Raw genomic sequence first — 18,490 nt, 5'->3', positions numbered from 1 at the left:
GCAGTGTGTATGACACATTCGCATGGGATAAGAGATATCGGTGTAAGTTAGGCTACGTGGGAGCCACGCGTAATACATAAGATAGCTTTCACCGGTCGCTACGAAATATTTGAAGGAACAAATATCTGTATAGGGATAATATAAACCAGGAGACTTTAGATTTTGTCTAAATCCATGACTCGTGTGTCTGTAATCCTTCACACATCTTTAATCCAGCAATACTGATATTGAATAAAAGCGCTTATAGTACCGGTACCTTCTGTTTGGCCGTTATCAGGCTACGTTTAGAGTTTACCTAAAGCTACCAGACGTGTCGCTCTTCTCAGAAGGCCTTGGCAAGGAAATGCTTCCTCCAGCTCTTCCATGCTTGAGAAAAAGCGTGAAAACTCATTTTCCACAGACTATAAGGGATCATTTACTGACTCTGTCAATCACTGTGATATTAAAACATTATAACATTAATCCTGCAGTTCGTTTTATAAGAGGTAAAAGGAGCCCGAATGTAGCGCGCAGTGGGTAAAAAATGACCGATACTGAGGATACGGACAGGTCTGAAATAACAGGATCGTGTACCTCATGTACTTGACATCGCAGTTACATGCCATACTTGTCATTAAATAACCTAACAAAAATGGGCTGATAAATTTGGTTAAACTGACGTGGCAATATATTTTTTACAAGAATAGCTGTGGCTGTCATACTAGTACATATTTCTAACAGTTTTACAGGCTACAATCAGATGAAAATACACCAGTGGCAAAAAGGAGAATAAGAATAAAACACTAAAAATTGAGTTTGGATATGTCTGCTTAGAGTGAAACAAAAAATAATATTAATTCTATTTACACTTCATATTTTAGACTAAATCAGAGTCTGGGAGACATGATGTAGATGTACCAAATGAAATGACTGGTGAGTGAAATGAGTGTACAGTACATGTCCTTAAAATTTACAATTCAACATTTTAAAAAAAAGTCAATAATGTATAACCCTAGGAAATACTAAGCAAAAAGGGTCCTTTTAGCAGAGGAGCATTCATATTACCTTACACTTGTGCATTTAATACCCATAAGCTTGCTTCTAGTTCTACTTTAAGAATTTAGTTCTTCACTTACTTTTAAGAAGAGCATAAAGAGGGAGAAGAAAATCTCAGCACAATAGTCAATAGCTTTTAGAACACCAAATTTATTTTAGGAAATAATTGTAGCATCTTAATTCTGAAAGCAAAAAGTTACCAGTACACCTGAATTTTTTAACTATTCTGCAATGGATGATTTATTATCCTTTAAAGTGAAGTTTAAAGTAAATAAAAAAATCTATATTATGCACCAGTAAGTTCAATGGGCAGGGAATTAGCAGGGCTTGAGCGATTTATCTCTGCAGGTTAAATCTTACACTATTTTTGCATCTATCTTACATCACTGAAAGTTTTGATGACAAGCAAAACCAAGATATGTAGGCAAAAAAGTTCTAATCAGTAGGCAATCAATGAAAATGTTTTAGATTATCGACAATCTCACAAGAATTAATTCCTTTTGATAGCCGGCTTTAGTGATGTCTAGCTAACAGTGTATGGAGGACTATGATACCCATAGATGGTGCATGGTTCTATAACAGAGTGGATATTGTCAGCAATTGTTCCGAATGAGGAAAATAGGTGGTGTGTCTTTTTTATGCAAGTGGTTAAATGAGCGATGGTTTATATAATCTCCTAAATCCTCCTTGGAATACCTACCCCCCTTACACCACTATGTGTGTTTTTATGTACCATGTGTAATAATGCCTGAATCTTGAGTGAAGGAGAAATAGCAGATTTGAAGCTCTGAATATTGTTCACATTGGATATTGTTCATCCTTGAAAATAAATCTTCAAAGTACAGGATTGAAACGGAGGGAAAATCCAACAGATGTTGAGATGTTACATTAAATCAGTTGAGAGAATTAAAATTCAAGGCATCAGAAGTGTAACAACAAGAAATACTATCACAAACCTCCTGGGTAGAACTACATGCGAACCAGCATCACAACAGCTGTGTGTAACATTTTGACAGTGTCTAATGTAGCAAATGTGACTCATTCTGAGCCATTTGTAACAATCCTTCCTTCACCCAACAAATATTCCTGCAGAAAACCAAATATGACATGCCCTTAATTAATGAGGAGTTGAGAGAACCACATGTTCTCAGGAGTTGGCAGTGTGTGCCACTTTTGATAACAATAGAAGAATGTTATATTTTTAAGCAATTGTTGTAGCCCATAAGGTCATACGTTCCTGAGTCAGGGCATTCTGGCATTGGTAATAAAGAAAATCAATCAATCAATTGATTAAAATATTATTAGGCCTAACGTACTATTACTTTGATTAATTGTATTGGCAAGCAAAGTCAGAAAAATCCAGAATGGACTGTGATGAAGTCTACTGTGATGCTTTTATAACAGATTTTAGATTATCTTTTAACAAATTCAATACAACATTCATAGGACCTCAATTAATGTCACTTAATGAGTAGCAAAATATATCGGACACTTCAATCTAACATTAACTCTAGCCTTAATTATCGGATACCTTTATCCTACAGATCAATACTGTGGCTAGGTAGAGTGGATAGACTTCTAAGACTACAGCTAAGTGCTGCGAGATGTAGCCTTAAAAGCAACTGCAAGTCGCAACCACACGATGGCGGTCTTGATGTGTTTAAAGTAAGACCACACAGTGACAAAGAACCACGATGCAATTCCTACTCTAGTTAAATCACTAACAGAAAACGAATGAGTGGGTATGTTCATAGTGTTCGTCACACCACGTCAGAGGTCACGGAACGTCAATGTGAATTGTTATATGTTCGTGCTTCGATTTGTCCTGACCGACGTACATTCACGCGTGAACGTGAGCCAACCAGTAAACCAGTAAAGTAGTTTATATTCATAACAGTTTATATATATATATATATATATATATATATATATATATATATATATATATATATATATATATATATAGAGAGAGAGAGAGAGAGAGAGAGAGAGAGAGAGAGAGAGAGAGAGATATATATGTATATATATAAACTGTTTATATATATATATATATATATATATATATATATATATATATATATATATATGTATATAAACTGTTTATATATATATATATATATATATATATATATATATATATATATATATATATATATATATATATATATGATATTTATGTTTAGATACTCATATATTTTAATTTTGTAACAAACTAGCTAATAGATGTACAAATTAGTAATCAAAACAAGTAGGCATGTGGTTAATACCTTTAAATAAAAGAAATGTGGATATTTTACCAACAATTTTCCTACTTACTATTTTTTCTGTATCGTAGGTCATTGTTGGACTTATCTTAAGAGTGATGTTTACCGAAGATGACTGATAAACATGCACGAGCATGAGATTATGATGTTTTCTAAAAGTAGAAAAGATTATCATTTGTCTGAGATAGGCTAGAATCTACGTCTGATATATTAACAGGACAACCTAACATATTTGTAGGTAAATAATATATTTTCAGTGTTACGTCCAAATCTTAGCACCACAAGTGTGGAGAGCTCCCTAGTTTTGCCCTTTTTTCTAGCCACGATTTGTACCTGATTCGTTTAAGGTATCATGTTCGCTACCATTTAGTTCGTTGTTAGAGTGTGGCATATTATAATTTACCAAAATGTCTGTATGGAATTAAATGATGTTATTTGAGACCTCGAAAACGCCCAGTGTAATATAACCTCATATGACTGTCGTGTAAAGTTGAAAAAAGTTGCAATTTGCCCAATCTATAAAAATTAAGTTTTAATGAAAAGTTCCATTTGTGGCATATGAGAGTGACTTGCTCAACGACGAGGAAGGAACTGTACTATTATATTCCGGGAGGAAGGGTTGATGACGTCTATAGCATACTTAATGCGACTTATTGAAAAAAAGGCAAGACTCGCTATTCATGGATAAAAATCCGAGGGAATCAGAGGGGGAAAAGTTTTAGAAAAAGATATGTAGACAAACGAATAAGCAAGCCTACAACGAACCTCGTCGACTTTTTGTTTGCAAAGGTGATTTTGTTTATAGTACTTATTGTATAAAAGTGATCGGGTTGGTTGAACCGACAAGCACATAAGAAAACGGCGGTGGTGCTTCAGGGAAGAGGTGCCGTGAGAAAAATCCCGCTCTCTCTCACACAGTCACAGCCGCACCCGATCCGCATCCGACAGCATTTCTCTCTACCGACCCTACAATAGGTACGTGTCCATCTTCGGTCTTTCAACAAAAACGGTTGATTTCGGCATAAACCATGGAATCATGTCGAAGAAACTCACAGCTTCGGATTTTCCTTTTTATTTTTAAATTACTATCGGTTTTATCGTCTCATCGGAGGAGGATTCTGTCGCGCATGCATGGCATTCCTTAAACTTTTCGTACCTGAACTCGTGAATGGATTTTAGAAAATTAAACAATTGGTGGTGCTGTGTTTCTTCTCTGGAAACGTTATCACGGGAGAAGTTCATTCCGTTATAAAATATGACTGTAGAATTTCGTGCTAAAATATTGAATACACAAATTTACCATGTTTAAGACCTGTTACATGTAGCGTGAGTTGAAAGATATGAATTTTTTAACTTCTTAATATTTCTTTTCAGCATGGCCAGATCTAGTAAAGCGACTTTAGCTTTGCTCATCTACGGAATCTTAATGCACTACAGCGCCTACTGCACGTCTATTGGGGTGGCTTTCCCCAAGATGAGGTATGTAGCCACCACTTCACGTTCTGTGGCGAACATTTTGTTCTTTTCATTTTGCTCTTCATTCTTTTTCATGCTTAGCTTTTCAGGTGTTTGATTTTACACCTTAACGGTTGATTAAGGCAAGGCGGTGATTTTTGAATAGGTTATCTTAGAATCCTTCATCTACTTACAACTGCACGATTGCCTCTTCTAAGTCTCTGATTGGTAACTGGAAGGAAACAAACACGATATGATATGATTTGATAAAAATCGACTGATAACAATTCAGTTAACTGCTACTGGGGGCTGGGTCGTTTTGGTAGGCAACAAGTAACACATACATTTGTCTAGCGCAACACTACAAGCTAAAGAATATTTCTACTGGGACGTGCAGCCGCAGAGCAGGTTACTCTGTTTGAAAATAAGAAGCCTGTGAATGTAGCGGGTGGCCCGTAAGATGACGGTGGAGTGGCGTCACTGTGCAAACAGAATCAAAACGACTGAGAAGGCTGGGAGACCATTTCCACAATTAATTCTGTACTTTGACTGCAGCCTAATCGGCGTGAACTGGTTAGGTGAAATATCTTTGGCTTTTGTACCAGCAAATACCATTTTTTAGAGTAAGTGCCTCTAACATTTGTTTGTACATTTTAATGGTTGTAACGAACTACGGAAACTAATTCTGTTACTAAAAATCAGTACGTTTGGCTTCATGGTGTATGCACACTGGTAAGAATAGTCAAAATCAGGCTAAAATTCCATAAATGTGTTTTCAGCATTGGAGTGACTTTACGTCATCCTATTTGTCCTCTTTTTTCCTATCGTTTTTAACATCAAAAATAAAACAATAAAATGTAAGAAAAATGAAAATTTGCTTTTAAATTAATTTTCTAAAAGCCCACCTTACAAATTTGATCAGCCGCAGCGCCGCAGTTGTTAACTGGACATTTAACTAACGCGACACATTTTTTTCTCATTTCAGACTAGAAAATGACGTATTTGACGAGGACGGGAACTCGTTAAGCGACCTTGGCTTTGACACTGATCAAATTGCTATACGAAGTTCTCCTTCTCTGACTGACGACGTATACACACTATACTATCCGCCGGAGAAAAGGTGAATAAACACCTACTTATTATGAATAAGAGATCAGTTTCATTCCGTTTAATTTATGTTGTTCCGTTTATGTCTGCTTGTGTTGTTTATTGGAGTTAATGTTTGTTTTTTGTTTTTGTTTTTGTTGTTGTTATGTAAAGTGGCTATTTATCTAATGTAGCAATAGATAGATAGATAGATAGATAGATAGATAGATAGATAGATAGATAGATAGATAGATAGATAGATAGATAGATAGATAGATAGATAGATAGATAGAGTTGACAGAGGCAGAGAGCCGGACATACAGATTTAGAAAATGAGAGGCAGACGATCGATTGGCTGATTGATCAAGGGAGTTGAAAGTAATGTTAGGCAGCCTACTTTTTACTCGTTTGACCGTGACTGGCATAAGACTAAACCTTGTGCACATCATAAACGGAACGTTTACTGTGGTGTTTCACCTCTTTTCTTCGGTTACTGATGATATGTGTTTGGCGTTTTATCTCAGAGCGGAAAAGCATGCAGATGGATTATTAGATAGAGCCTTGAGGGACATCCTGGTTCAGTTATCAGCACGAAAATATCTGCATTCTCTGATGGCAGTTCGTGTAGGGTAAGGGCATTTCTTTTAAGCGTTTATCTGCCGTCATTTTGTTTTCGCCTCTTTTCAATGGAGGTGACTTCTCGTCGTCCTGTCTTGACTTTCCCTTTTCTTTCTATGTCTACGACACCTTTTCTTTTTTTCCGGTATCTAGTGTCTTTGTCTGTCGGCTCGCCTCGGCGGTCAACTTCATGGATAATTACCAAAAAATAAATTAAGAAGTTATATTGACAGTGCAAACTATGATTCACCAGTGGCTTTTATTATGTGTAGGAGAAATAATGTCGCGAGCCAATGCGTCAGAATACATTCTATTCTTATGCATAATTTATAAGGATTGTCTAATGCTTCTTGTGTCTATTTTAAGTGAATTCGTTCTTATTTTTATCGAAAATGTGTTAAGTGTTTAATATTTGATTATTTTTTAACCACAAGAATTATTTAAACCTATACTGAAACCTGTTAACTTGTAGCAATTGTGAGAGCTAGCTGGCAGCCTAATACAGTGAATATATTCACAGTGGGGGAAGCAGCGAGGAGGAAGATTCGGAACCATTATCAAAAAGGCATTCGGATGGGATCTTCACCGACAGTTACAGTCGCTACCGAAAACAGATGGCCGTCAAAAAATATCTAGCAGCAGTCCTGGGAAGAAGGTACAGACAAAGATTTAGAAACAAAGGACGCCGTTTTGCTTATTTGTAGCGTCGATAAAAAAAGAGCTCGCAGCTGCCCTCCTCTTGTGTACATTCAGTCCTACGATCAAAGTCATTCTAATATAAGTGACTAATCAGTGGATCGCGCCTGTGTTCTTTAAACATGTATTTATGTATGAAGTAAAGCCATTAAAATGATTATTTTAATAATAACATTGTTTTTCTTTTTGTACAAAAGCACTTCAAACCGCACAGTTATACTTGGTGATCAGTCGTTTAGTTTAATGTATATAGCTTTATATGTTGAAATCAAAACTTACCAAAAAAAACCAAACAAACAAAAAAAAAAAACATTAGGAAAAAATATATGAAAATTGTGCACCTTGGACGTTATGCGCTTGATATCTTTTCAAATTCATCATATGCAGAAAATAAATAGATTTTAAAAAGACAATCAAAGTTCTGAATGTTATACTTATTTTTGTAAACAAATAAAATGATAGAGTTTTTATTTTATCCAAAGTTGGCCTAGGGATGTAGTGAACATAGGCCCTGTGATGCCCAGGCTGTAGTGATCATACAACAGGGGTCAGGGTGCGAGGCAAAGACGGCAGCACAAGTCCCTCCTTATTACACTGTTGTGAGTCACCTGTCTGGCTCATTAAAAATAACTGTCCTAACTGTGTTTGTGAATCAGTATGCCTGACTAGAATTGACTGAAAGTGTAATTTAGTCTATATTGTTATCCATATCTGGTTAAACTTGGTCTCCAAAGCTCATTAGGCAAATGTCATATCACCTACATCTAAATGCATGATACGTAATGTATGCATGCATGTGGAAGCCCCCTCTGTGTGCCTCATGTAATCCATGTGTATCCCATGTGCTTAAGAATGGCTTATTTTTCAAATACTTCCATTCCAGTAGCTCAGTCTGCTTCCCCTGTCTTTGTAAGAGTGCTCAACATGGTTATGCAGGCTATTGCAGAGTTAGACAAGCCGAATGGAAAATAACCCGCCTCCCCCCAACACACCCCCAACCCCTTTTCAGAAACCTGCATGTTGTGATGGCACTTTAAAGTGTGCTATTAAATAGCATGTCATCTTATCAGTTGTAGGCATGTTTTTGGTGACCTTATTCATGGTTTTGCACCATTTCTGTCTTGTACTGCTATAATTTGTTTCTAATACTGTGTATTAATGTAGACGTGTATGTGTTGGGGAAATATAGAGAATGCAATTTTTGTTTCTTTTTTTTCTGTTGGGAAAAACAAATAGTCAAAAGCCAGTTCAGCCTCAAAATGTATTTTGGTAAGGTCTCACGTGTGACTATCGCTGATTGTGTGCCCATTAGATTCTAGAGCAGTACTGCTACAGAGACGACACTTTCTGCATACCTCTGAATAGACCTGCTAGAGTTTGTTTACCCATTTTCATTTAGCTCCACCTCATTGTGTTAATGTGTATCTCTTTAAAGAAAGTGTGGAGACTGAGAAAGGGAATGAACCCCTGAGAGATGACTGGGGAAGTAAAGTGTCCAAGAGTCCAGGGAACCCAGGTGCTCAGAAAAAGTTATTATTACTTATGAACCAGTTTTGGCCCATGTAGATTTGAGTTAAAGATAATTATTATGCAGCACTGAATATTGAAACAACCTCTATCCATCATCACCAAATGGTGTCACAAATTATCAAAAGTTTTTTCCTCTTCATGCTGGCTCTAAACCACTGTTTGTGGTTTGTTTTCAGTATTTTTCATACAACAGAAAATCAGGCCTTAATTGCCCACTGATTCAATCTCTAGCCTGGCGTTCCAGGCGTGAAATGTATGTAAGGCATGAATCTTCCTTCAATTTGGCATCGTTCCCCAGGCTTTATATGAGTGTGGATGTTTTTATGGGAGCACCGTGCGAGCGTGTGTATGTATGTGTGTATGTATTTGTGTGTGTGTGTGTGTGTGTGTGTGTGTGCGCGCGCGCGCGCGCACGCATGCGCGCGTGTGTGCGTGTGAAAGTGTGAGAGCATGTACAGGGTAGTGTGTGGCAGACAGCATGGCTTTTGGCTCTGGTGCCTTGCTACAACGTATGACAAAAATCGCCACTTAATATGGATGGCAATTTTTAGTGGCCCTACAATGCTGCAGACTATTAGCTTACATTTCACTAACTCCATATTTTGTTTATTTTTACTCTTTTTTTTTTCAAATTTGTTTGGACCAATATCTAATTACAGCCAAAAAAGCATGGCTAGCATTATATTGTGATTCAATTTAATATTGAACTGGTGTAAATGGAAAAAGTATTAACTGTTTCTAGGCTGTTATAAGTTCAATGAATGTGTTATTGTGGCAAGCAAAGTGTTTCTGTTTCACATTTCTCAGTAAACTGACTCATTATATCCCAACTTATGTAGAGGCCCAAAAAGCTTAGCTTGGTTTTGTGTTGTTTCTTGTTGCATCGCCTGAGGGTTGTTTGACACAGCTAGTGGAAAGCCTGATGAAGTCCAGCCCACAGCCCGGCCTGTTGTGTACATTTCTGAGAGCGCCAAAAGCCTTAATGTCAAAGTTTGATCTATATCTGAAATATTATGTGTGAAAAGTGAATATTAGCAAAAGTGAAGTCAACATATTAACACATAACTCCTTAGGGGGGGTGACATTTTTAAATGTTAAAAAAGTGTTGTAAGATTTGTATGAATAAATTTTTGTAAACAACACATTTTCTAACTGATGTCTAATCTTTGAAACAAATCCCTTTGCTTTTCTTATCTAACTCTTAATAAAGAGCAATCCTGTTTAGCCCTTATAATAAGATCCTTACGCCATGATGCTCGATTGGGAGCAGCTAGCTTTGTGGACATTATAGGAAAGCATAAGTGATAATTCACTACCCGCGGGTGTTTAGGTATTCAACAACATACACATGCTTCTTCACTCACTTCACTCACTTCTTCACAGTATTCACAACATAGTATGGCATCTTTTCCAGACAGCTCAGGTGTTAGCTAATGTACAAAGCCCCCCCAACACACACAGATATTCATCACACTAGCCCTTATGTGCATGCTTGTGTAGAGCTATAGAGCTATAAACACCCATACAAAATTTAGTAAAGCATTCATATACCATTCTTGCATTAATAAATCTTAATTACTACTGGGAGATTATGACCAATTGAGAGAAAATTTGAAAATACCATCTCAGCTTACAGCATTCCTTGGAGATGGAGAAAGAGCTTTTGCTATGTTCTCAAATGAAATAACCTGACTGTAATGGTAACTAATCTAAAAGTAATATGATTCTTAAATGTAAAAAAATTAACAATATATAATACAAAAGGAAGTTGTGTGCAAGATTCTGCAACATTTGTCGCAAGACAGTGAAAGTTTACTCCTCCAACCTGCTATCATTCAGAATTAATCACAAGAGGTAAGTGAAATGTTCTATTAATGCAGTTAAGAACTTTGTCCTGCCTCCTTGCCTCCTGAGGGCTGGTGCCTCCTTGCCTCCGTCGGAGGCTATATCTTTTTTTTTTTTTTTGTATGACAGCTATTATTTCATACCAGGTAAGAAGAAGAAAGCACTACAGGCAAAGGTTTACAGCTGAAACTGCAAGAACAGCAAAATGCTTAGCCCAGGTGTATACATTGGATGAACACTGGAGATTCCAGTTCAGCTGTGGGGATTTTGCTGTGCACTATGTTACCTGAACCCAATGTCAGAACAACAATTCTGTACAATTTTGTGTTGATTAAAGGGCCACACTGATGAACGCATTCACGCTATACAATGCATGTGTAGCATTGTGAAGGCTTTCTTTCATCCTCCTCCAGAACAGGGCAATCCCTGTGATGGATTGTCCCTGACTCACCTGCCATGATAAGACATCCCGTCAGTCCTAGAGGGAAAGCAAAAGCTCTTTAACACACATCACCCCATATTAGCAGTAATGAACTTGAAGTGATCTTATTGCCATCCTACCACTTACACCAGCAGTGAGTGTTCAGAGATTTTACCAGAATAGTCACTTGCTCTCTCTCTCTCTCTCTCTCTCTCTCTCTTACACTTCCTCTCCTGACTCCCTACCTCTCTGTCTTCCCCCCTCTCCCTCCCGTTCTCTCTCTCCCTGGGATGAGTCTATCAGTCTATCTCAGACTGTTGAAAGTGTGGTTGCAGTGGGCTGGTCATCACTCACAATGTGTAGTCACATGGGGAAGGGCTCTGCTTGCTTCTGCTGAAGATCTGAAGATCTTTGCAAGCTGCGTCAGGCACCCATGCTTGAAAATGATGGCTTAGAGACAAAGGCAAACAGGTGGGCACACTTTAACTGAGGATATGAAAGACCACTGAATGAACCACAATGGATTTTTGGGCCCTAATTGCACATGCCAGCAATAATGGTTCTCAGAGGATCTGTGGACTAGACAGGCTGGATTTCAACTCACTTAAAGTGCTTGGGTGAATAACAGGAATGAATGAGGAATACTCTTTACAGCCAAATATTTTCCTAAATGTTACTATTTTTTCTTTAGAGATTCTATCTGGCATTATGGTAATAATGCACATCTTTGCCCAGCCACTTACAAAATGCACCATTCAACGTGTTCTGATGAGTTACGTGGGGTTATTTTGCTAGTAACAAAATCAAATAAGAAACAATAATATAACACTTGAAGCACGTATGCTGCTGTATTATCATTTACACCAGAAACTGAAGGCTTTTTGCACTGAAGGAACCTCTGAGTGTAAAAGATGATCTTGTTTGTCTTCTTAGATTCGCTTGCTGGTTGTTGCCATATGCACAAATATTTTAAACCCAATCCCACAATTGGTTGGAAAAGCATATTAAAACAGTAAGAGACCTTTTAAAAGGCCTATTCCTCATAGAGGGTGATTTTTCCATGACGCCAGCCTGGGCCACCACTGGTAAACAAACACAGCCATCCCTGTTATGCTGCTTTGCTTGTTGGGGACTTGAGGCTGGGAAGCTGGTGGCTTTGGGAGTTCCTCCACCCCATGGGACTGGGCCGAGCGCATGGCTGCAGCTCCATTAGTGCAAACTGATCCACCGCATCACACAGAAGCCAGATCCTCTCCCCCATAGTCAGCTAACCTAATCAGGGAGGTGTTGCCGAGCAACGAGCCACAGAGGAGCATGCGGTGCGTGCGTGCATGCACACGTATTCAGGCACGTGCGCTTGACAATCGCTCCTGGAACCTAGGAAGGAGGATCTAGTGAATCCTTAATTTAGTACAACCTAAGGCTGACTCCTGGATCAGCCATTCTTACATAGAAGGGTGCTAAGGAGGATCAGGGAGTTTTTACCCCAAAGACTTCCTTTCATGCTCTTCTTCAGAAAACCACCTGCTTTTGTGGTCAAAAGTTAAAAATCCAGATTTTAAAAGTCTTGATTTTAGGAAGACAGTAAGAAGCTGTCCCAAGTGGTACCAGATCAAAGCAAAAGGTAAAAAATGGTATCCAGTGATCTTTTTTTCTGAGGATTTTCTTTTATCTCAGTCAATGTACTCCCACTCATGTAAATCACGATTTCATTTCGTTTCCCACTTCTCCACTCACACTCTTCCATAGACGGCCAGTGTCGAGGCAAAAAAAGCATCAGAAAAAGGTTTCATCAACTGAGATGTTTTTGTGAGGGCCAGAGAGGAAGAAGGCAACTTGCAGGAGAGTGGTCCTTTCTTCAATTAAATCTGTGAAAACAGCAGCCATGCAGGCGCCATGCAGAGAGTATCTATCTCGACCCTGTGTATTCTCCCTCCCCCAACCCTGTACTCTTCACACTGTGCCCCCTCCCATGACCTCCTGCCCACTTCAATCCAGAGGTGCTGGGGCTTTGGCGGTCTTTTGAGAGGGGGGTCCCGCCCAGATCCATACCCACCTTCTTTCAGCCCTCTTTTGGTGTGCTCGCTTTGGCTAGCAAACCATGATGGTCTCATGTGCGTGGGCATGTGTGAGTACACATGTGTGCGCAAGACTATGTGTATTTGTACGTAAGTGTGTGCTCACTTCCTCCCATTGGGAGTAATTTTCAGTCACACTGCAGTGTGTCAAAGGTAAATTTGTGGCCGTGGTACCTGAGAAAGGTCAGACACAGGGGCTTGGCACAGTATTTTTATATGTCTGGCCTTATTCTAGACATGGGTGGAGTGAAGCTGCCAACGACACTCTGACTTTCTTTTATATATTCTTTTGTATAATTTTGCCTTTGGACACAACTCTATGTGCACTGTGAAATGTGTTCCTGATCTCCTGAACCATCGTTCAAAGGTTTTTCTTTATAGTTGAAAGCATTGTTGTCATCTGCTGTAGCTAAAATTATGGTCTACTGTTGAGCTCAAACAATCCTGAAATGTATTTCCTTTCTCCTTGATTATGCAAACATATGTTTTGGCATGCTTATTATACTAACAAATGTTTGTTAAAAATTAATGAAAGCGAATACCTCCCAATTAGCAATATGCAAATGGTAACTAATTGGTTCTTGCTTCTAGCTGTCACTGATTTTTAGCTGTGACTGTAGGTTTGGTTGAGCTATTCTTTTGACTGATTGATCACAAATGAATCCTGTTTTCAGGAAGTTTGCTTGCATTAAAATTTCTTTTATGTTTTCATCTTTACAAGTTTCAATAACAGACACAAGGAGCACAAGCCTCCTATTAAGATGCACAAGGCTGTGAATATACTGTGACTACACACAAACACTCCTGCCTAATAATACACAGGATAGAGTGAATATTTATGTAAATAACAAGCAATAATTTCTAAATGGCAAATCAGGTTTGAGTGAAAACTATGCATGATTTGCTAGTTAGCATAATATCCCCACAGACACTGAGATTTCAAATTGCTGGAGTAAAAGTCACAGTCCAAATACACCTGGACATCATTGTAATTAACCAAATCACATTATAGTAAACAGTAATATCTAGCACTGGCATCATACTTTTGTAATTATGCTACATAGGGGCAGACGGCAGCTGAAACATATTGGAACATTAGCAGGAAACCCCGTGTTGCTAACCTGCAGGGACATATATTGTTAAACTGCAGGTGTGTACTGAAACAGAGCAATTCTGTGGAAAGCTAAAATTACTGGTGAAGAACTGGAGATGTCAGAGGACAAATGTACGAGTTTCAGGAGATAGATTTACAGTAATCGTCAACGATGAATGGTAACTATGGTCATTGGATGATTCACTGGGTTTTACATGGTAATTTATATATTTAGCTCTGTAAAGAACAGCAAAGTCTGTTGCCATATTAGGCAACCCCTTTGTCTGCAGATTTCTGGCAGCCGAGGCGCTGAAAACACAGCAGCACAGGTGCAGCTTGGGGAGCTGTCCATGGTGCTGATCTGTCATCTATATGATTAACATGAGGGCCGATAATTAGTAAAACACTCTTGCTATCATGGTGTGTCCGGAATAAAAAAAAAAAAAAGGTTTTAAGTACAGAGGCTGACCAGTTTCTTCCAATTATGTCACAATATGGTAAAGATAAAAAAATATGATAATACAGTAAATGTGAAATTCCATACCTAAATAATACAAGAATCAACTAAATATAAACAAGAATCAAGCACTAAAGGTCTATAACAATTGTTTTACTTATATTATAGGGACATCAAACTACCCAAAATAAACCTGGAGACAAAATAGTATAGATCAGAAAAAGCAACAAAATAACATCTCTCTGAACTCAGTTCAGCTGCAAAGGCTAAAATACACAGAGCCTTCTTTCTCTAGGCAATCCCAGAAGATCTCCTGCCATCTGCCTAAAGAGTCTATATCTATTTCATAATGTAGCTCTGTTAATGTTAAATCCAACCCCTGCCTCCAGAGCAAAATATCCTGCTATTTGTTACTTATCTTATTTGCTACTCAACACTCTTGCAGATAAAACAGTTTAGGCATTTGTCCTATCCCTTACGGATGTCTATACAAACATAAACTGAATGTTAGCATTGTCTTCCTTGACAAAACCTGGTCTTTGGTGGTGACAAAGGTAGGCTGCTGAAGACAGAACCATCCATAGAGAGCAGAATTATGGGTCTTCAGGAGATGGTAGAAGTACTGTAGAATGTAGTGGAATGCCACTATTCATGTCTGTGCTCAGACAAGAGGAAAAACACACAGTAGAATCTGTCTGTCAACCTGTCTATCTGTCTGTCAACATTTTTATCTATCTATCTATCTATCTATCTATCTATCTATCTATCTATCTATCTATCTATCTATCTATCTATCTATCTATCTATCTATCTATCTATCTATCTATCTATCTATCTATCTATCTATCTATCTATCTATCCTGAATCCAGGTGCATGTGTTAATTTTCTTTTGCAAGTAAAATAAAACAACCATCTATCTCCTGGCCACCTACCCATTATCACCCACATCTTCTACAGCACACTATTAGATTGGTTTCCTGACTGGGAAATTGCAATAATGAATGAGACTGCTGGACTAAACACAGGAAGTGGAAGAAAACACATTTCTAGACTCACTCATAATTAACGAGCAAAAATCAACTGAAACCTGCCATACAGTAGTTTCCATGTGGCTGCAAATAACCCAAACTGTCAGTACCAGCGGCAGTGCAGGGAGAAGGCTAGAGGAAGGAAGCAAACATTTTTAGTCAATGGCCTAAAAAAATCCCTTCTCAGCTTGTCAAACATAGCCGTCACAGTAGTCAGTACAGGGCAAAAGTCAGGCTCAACGAATTACTCACTTTCACACTGTGAGCTATAAATACTGGAAGAAGATGAAAAGAACACTGTCGATTAGCAGCTTATCATTCGAATAATCATTTCACCTTCCTTTTTCCTTAGCTATTACACCATACCATAGTACCAGTTTTTCCCTTGGCATGTACTAAATATTCAACTAATATGCACATCACAAGCAGCTACCAAACGATTTCATGGTAATGTGGTCATTTGTAAGCAGAGCCAATATTTTTGATATCTTTATACATATTAATCTCTAATATTTACATAATACAATAAACAAAGAATCACTATGACTAATACTAAGTGGTGGCAAGAGATTTACCTGAATGAGGTACTGCAGTAATACACTGCTAACAATGAGTAACACAGGGGACATCTTCAAAGGAAGTGACGTGTGTATGAAAAGACATGATCAGAACCAAAAACACAAAAGACAGACAGAGGGATGTGCCTGAACTGTGCCACAAGGTTCCAGATTCCTCAGTCACACCTGGAAAACTCACAACGTTCCCCACGAGGCTTTTGCCAAGGAGTACAATCGAGAGACATGTCTCTGCCTATGGAAATGCTTTCTGCAGCCTCCCTCTAATGTGGGCTGTGGGTGTGCTACCTCCATCTTCCTCTGATGTGGGCTGTGGGTGCGCCACCCCCACCTCCCTCTAATGTGGGCTGTGGGTGCACCACCCCCATCTTCCTCTGATGTGGGCTGTGGGTGTGCTACCTCCATCTTCCTCGCACAGTGTCTGTGTTCTATCCTCGTCTCCAGTTCTATGGTGGTGATCTGACAGCAAGAATTTCTAATATACACAAGAACAGGCTCACTGTGCAGCAACATGGGCATTAAACATTGGTGCCAGACACTCCAAACAGTCCCTTGCTAATTTCCCTTTTATCCCCCAAGTACCTTCTCAGACCAATTAATAGCTCAAATATAGATCGGAGGAACAACTGACTGTCTGTCACCTTATATAGACTAGTGTGACATGTGAGAACAATAACATCTGCTGCTAGGGCACTGTGCTCTGAGCTATCCCTTAGTTGTGTCATTCAAGAGCTGCAAATGTTTGCTAATCAAGGACTGGCAGTAAAAGATAAATAAGATTTGCAAAAGGGTGCCACAAAAATCTATTTTTCCTTTCAAGGCATTTACAGTAAGTACTTCTCATGCTTAGATTTAATGACATGGTCAGTACACTGAGGGAAGCTTCCAAGAGATGTTTTTGATTACGCTGTACATAAACATTTTCGAAGTAAGATTAGGCAAGCCTAGTTTTGCAGGACCACCACTGGATGTAAAGAATTTATCACACAAGTTATCAGTGGCATTTTAACAACTGGAAGGCAGTCATTTATGTAGGGTCCAAAAGATATAACCTTCATATTAGAAGTCCTTGAGATGTAATTTAGATGCTTGGGTAATGCTATTCACTTTGAAGGGTCGCTGTTGTATAAAACATGGCATCCGTTAGCCTGTATGTTTCATGCATCAACTCAAGAGACCCTGTGTAATGAAGAAGACAAAGCTTTTCCTGAAAATGTAGATCATAGATTTAAATGACCATAAAAATATGATGTATTTTAAGTCATTTTTTTACATGACCAATTGGAAATGTAAGTTATTTTTTACATGAGCAAATAAGAGTAGCAATGTAAGAAGTGTATCACAAAATTGTAGTCCCAAAGTTGGTCCTAGTCCTAAGGCTAGGACTATTAGTCCTAGTCCTATTACTAAATGTACTTTAATCAAGGCAACACATCCACATAAAGGGGCAACATTTTAGCTACTCTGCCTCTCATCTATCAATAAATTAAGTGGATGTAGACTACTAGAAAAAGCTTTCAGTCTTTTCTCAGTGGTTTCCGCCAGGCTATGGAATTCTTACAAATGTTCCCGGACATTATGGGCAATGTCTGAAATGAACCAACCAAGGAAATATATAATCATGTCAGGTTTGTCAAAACAAGTCAGAGTTGATTGCAAGTATCTATAGTTTAATGAATATGTTGGGTTATCCAAAGACGTATCTGTAACACAGACAAAGGTCGAATGCAGATATACAGCAAACAGCAACCAAATCCAAAAGGGCATAGACAGGCGTAAATACAAAAATCAGACAAAAGAGTTCATAACCATAAATAACAACCCTAAACCTAGGAGAAAATACAAGTGCTCAGAAACATGCGGATAGCAGATGAGACTTCACAAAGAATGACAGTATACACTAGGATTATATAGGGTGCTGATACTGGTAAACTATCCACAGGTGTGATCAGTAATCAGGTGACTTTGAGCGAATTATGGATTTGTGGGAAGTGTAGTGCAATGGCCTGCTGGAAGGCATGACAACTCACTGCTTGTAAGCTTATGGTAGCTACATTGAAATGTGTGTGAAATTAGATATCCATCTAGCTAAGTGCAGAACACACATTCATGTAAGTAAACGATATAACATTAGAGATAAATATCCATATAGTAGCCATTTAGCTACAAATGCACACACACACACCACAGTAGAACCTCAAAACATTCATTTAACTTATTGCAATAATATTTCAAGCAAAGATGCACACCACATGAAAGGACACAACCTTAACTAATGCTAGTTTGCATTAGATAACTAAGAGCATAA

General features: G+C 38.3%; 1 protein-coding gene across 2 annotated transcripts; it reads left to right on the top strand.

Annotated features, from left to right (window-relative positions):
• The first annotated feature begins 3,920 nt into the window (after positions 1-3,920).
• Positions 3,921-9,826, top strand: adcyap1b (adenylate cyclase activating polypeptide 1b). 2 transcript variants are annotated; one of them, XM_027013207.2, is made up of 5 exons: positions 3,921-4,274; positions 4,674-4,778; positions 5,740-5,874; positions 6,365-6,469; positions 6,979-9,826. In XM_027013207.2, exons 2-5 carry the CDS (start codon positions 4,675-4,677, stop codon positions 7,160-7,162), a joined length of 528 nt encoding a protein of 175 aa, XP_026869008.1. In that variant the 5' UTR covers positions 3,921-4,274; position 4,674; the 3' UTR covers positions 7,163-9,826. The 2 variants fall into 2 exon arrangements, with proteins under 2 accessions (XP_026869008.1, XP_026869017.1); XM_027013216.2 differs by lacking the exon at positions 6,365-6,469 and having other exon boundaries at positions 3,924-4,274.
• The last annotated feature ends 8,664 nt before the right edge of the window (positions 9,827-18,490 follow it).

The sequence above is a fragment of the Electrophorus electricus genome, chromosome 19 (genome assembly GCF_013358815.1).
Source record: "Electrophorus electricus isolate fEleEle1 chromosome 19, fEleEle1.pri, whole genome shotgun sequence".
In the NCBI taxonomy this organism is placed as follows: Eukaryota; Metazoa; Chordata; class Actinopteri; order Gymnotiformes; family Gymnotidae; genus Electrophorus; species Electrophorus electricus.
Note: the sequence above shows the minus strand (reverse complement) of the source record. Positions and strands in the feature narration are given on the sequence as shown.